The 3,356-nt window shown below is 42.9% G+C and overlaps 1 protein-coding gene across 1 annotated transcript in view; it reads right to left on the reverse strand.

Annotated features, from left to right (window-relative positions):
* Nucleotides 1-341, reverse strand: part of Pmar_PMAR024213 (conserved hypothetical protein) — a gene marked incomplete at both ends in the record, with an annotated part of 3,718 nt that extends 3,377 nt beyond the window's left edge. Inside the window, one exon of the mRNA XM_002774786.1 lies at nucleotides 248-341. Within this exon, the coding sequence (XP_002774832.1) occupies nucleotides 248-341 (94 nt within the window). The remainder of the gene's footprint in view (nucleotides 1-247) is intronic.
* Between the last annotated feature and the right edge of the window lie 3,015 nt (nucleotides 342-3,356).

Genomic DNA, 3,356 nt, shown 5'->3' on the forward strand with positions numbered 1-3,356 from the left:
CCAATACTCCCAACAGAGGCTATCGTCAGACCATTTTCAGTATCATTAGATAACAGCAGAGATCTTCTGCCGAGCCTATCACGACCAAACCAGACCTCCCCCCGCTTCGCATCGTAATATACGAACGCGAATGGTCCTTTCAGAGCTTCCAAAGCGACGATCGGTTCCTCAGCTGCGCACAGCCTATTGAAAACCTCTATAGTGTCGCTTCTGCTGGACCCGTTGAGCTCGTCATTGAAGAGCTCACCGTTCCACAGGAGAATGTGGTCGTCAGTACAGTATGGTTGCTGTACTGCACCTTGCGAGCCGCGCATGTGTAAAACCGCAGATTCGAATTCCATAGTGATATCACCGTAATGAGCTCGCCGACTCCCGAAACGATCAGGGCCGCGACAGCGAAGGAGGTCCTCCATCTCGGGGAGTTTGGCAGAAGCAGAGTGGTTTTCGAATTTGTAGGATGCCGGGATCGAACTTGCGCATGTGTCGATTATGTGAAGGCATATGCCACACATAAGGAGAGTAACCAAAGAAACAGTAAAATCTGATCTGAAAATTTTCAGGGTGCCGCCCTACCCCCGAGACTTTTGAGAGCTAAGGAGTTATGACCCCTATAAGCAGTGTGGAAATAAATTTGCACACGTTCATCAACCACATGTGTTGGTGACAATATGAAAACTCTGAGGAAAACTTTGAAAATTTTTTGTTAGTTTCTAGACACTCCTCGTAAATTCTCCCAAATCGTATATAAACTCCCATGATTGTTGAGAAAAGTATTGAGCTCATCTCAGGGGAAATCGAACATTTTTCCGCAGAACTTCTTATCACACACTATTAGAAAGTACTTCTGGAGCTCTGCATGAATGTGTACACAACCGTATGCTCGGCGCCTTTTGATGCCTCGAAATGCACAGTAAAACACGCGATATCACAAATTGCGATTACTTACTATCGCCCTACATAGTGTGTTCAGTTTCGATCGCCCAACAGTAATATGGAGAGCGTGCCTCGCCTACACCCTGTAACTGTTCGTGATCGATTATGATCATACTTATCGAAATTTCTCTTATCCGTAGAACTTATAATGATCAGATTTTTCTAAGCTACAAAATTTTACTGTTTTAAAAAGTTCAGAAACATTTCCTCCTCAACTGTCTCCTCCGGAGGTAGCACCCCCAACATAGGTAGGAGGCTTACCCTGAGCCTTCCCCCTCTCTCCGAAATGAAGAGACGCGCGATGAGGGTGTCTGGTAAAGTCCCTACTAGAAGGCAACAAAGCGATCTCCTACTCCTAAGCGGAGTAATGCATATCAACAAGTTACTTTCACTATACAGAAAACTGTTTTATACTGTTGTTATACGAATTCGGGTACAAATGTACAGAAACCAATACGAAAAATTTTCACAGAACTCTCATGTCGCGTGACGCCTGTATTTTACCAAACCCGAATTTAACCAATACAAAACCGCGCGCCAATATAATCGATAAAAAGGGTAATGTTTAAACAAAATCGGAATTTATATTTTTGTCACGATTTTTTCCAAAATATTGCTAATGTTCATTTCTAACTCAAAAACACAATCCTGGAAGAAATACTTGCATATGATTCGTAGCTAAGTTGGGAATAAGTTAAGTATTCTGATCCGAAGGTCGCTGGTTCGATTCTATGTTATTCTTTCTCGTTAGGACTCTTGATGTTTCTTGCATATGCGGGAACTTGTCGTTTTTAAACTGTTTCTTCTGTATTTGCAAATGAGCGAACGATGTTTCCCCTGCGTAGTGGGCTTTTTCTTTGTTTTTTTACCTACGAACTAGCTCACAAGCTTAATTAGTTATCCCTGACTATGTGTTAAGTGGTCTTGTTAGAGACTGGTAGTGAGACTGAGATCTTTAGTTAGGAGTCCGCATACTGTATCATCTGAGATCAATCGCAAATGTCATTTTTATCTTCTTGAACGAGTCGCGTTTTTACAGTGTCAATTAATAACTTATTAATAATGCGCTATTAACAATACACGTTCACATTATCATAATACTGTCGCTACGACAGTAACGACAGTGTCGTAGAACGCGGGTAGGTCCCTCAGCGACCGTCGCTGGGACAATGCGCCTACTTCACAATGTGAAGTTCACATCACACAAATCTCTAGCGAAAATTATTGGAAGTAGACACGCGAATAATCTTGGGAATTGCTAGCGCGACGGACTTACCGGGCAGTTGCCAATTGCCAACTAGTAGATTATTGCTGTAATATAGGTCCAGGACTCCTGCAGCAGGAGTGGACTAGTATTTCATTATTCATTTACGTAGTTATCTAGTTTGAAACGATTCATTGCTTCGAGCTCCAAATCGGGCCTTGTATATAGTTATTCAAAATGGTACAAAAGCATCGAACACAGCTGATAAAAACGCTCTTAAAACGTTTTGAACCAGCGCCACCGGTTACTCAGAACCGAAGACTAACCAACGCGCTATTCCAACTCTTAAAACCAAACCAAAGTAATCCCCCAGCGGCTGGAAAGCCCAATTTAAGCTCTGAAATAATTAAGAGTATATTGCTTAGGTTCGAATCCTATACCGTTGCACTTACAAACACGAAACTTAACCACTGAACCATACACTCTACATAACAAAAAGTTTTTAAGTGTTCTCCATGGCTACCTGTTATTGCTTAAACGTTCCCCAAGCGATTGGGTAAAATAATGCTAATATATATAGTAATAGATTATAATGGCGCGCGGTTTTTAGTTGGTTAAAATCGGGTTTGGCTAAATTCGGGCAGAGCCCTCATATCGTCCCCATGTGATTATCGATTATAATGGCGAGCGCGAAATGAAAAGCGCATCGTCGAAGTTTGCTGACACTCTCAAGGTTGGTCCAGTTCGAGTATAATTAGACTCCGTGTATTCAACAGACCTTTGCTGAGCTTCAAGAGCGATACCAGAATTGAATTTAACGTGTCAATTTGGATTCTGGGAGCGGTCTTGAAACTCAGGAAAAGTGTAATGAGCACCCCAACTGCATTGGATATCGCATGAATCGTCTTAGTTCCCCTCCAGTTATGGTGATTCCTGTCTCTCAACACCAACGAGGGTTGCCCTCCATCAAATCGGTCGAGGATGATATCATACTCGACCGAAGCTTCTTCGATGAGCTCCTACTGCCTTCCACAGCGAAGACTGATTATGACATTTACTTGCTAGAGGCTCTGTGGCCGATTCTAGCTAGGGCGCTAGCAGCGCTTTCACTCGAGGTGGGTGCTTCAGCACCACACATGTCCACCTCTACTCTTCCCTTGGTGACGGTGCAGCTCTTGAAACGCTCCCACAGAGACATCATGATGATAATAATTTCTCA

This window comes from Perkinsus marinus (genome assembly GCF_000006405.1).
Source record: "Perkinsus marinus ATCC 50983 genomic scaffold scf_1104296957478, whole genome shotgun sequence".
Taxonomy (NCBI): domain Eukaryota; phylum Perkinsozoa; order Perkinsida; family Perkinsidae; genus Perkinsus; species Perkinsus marinus.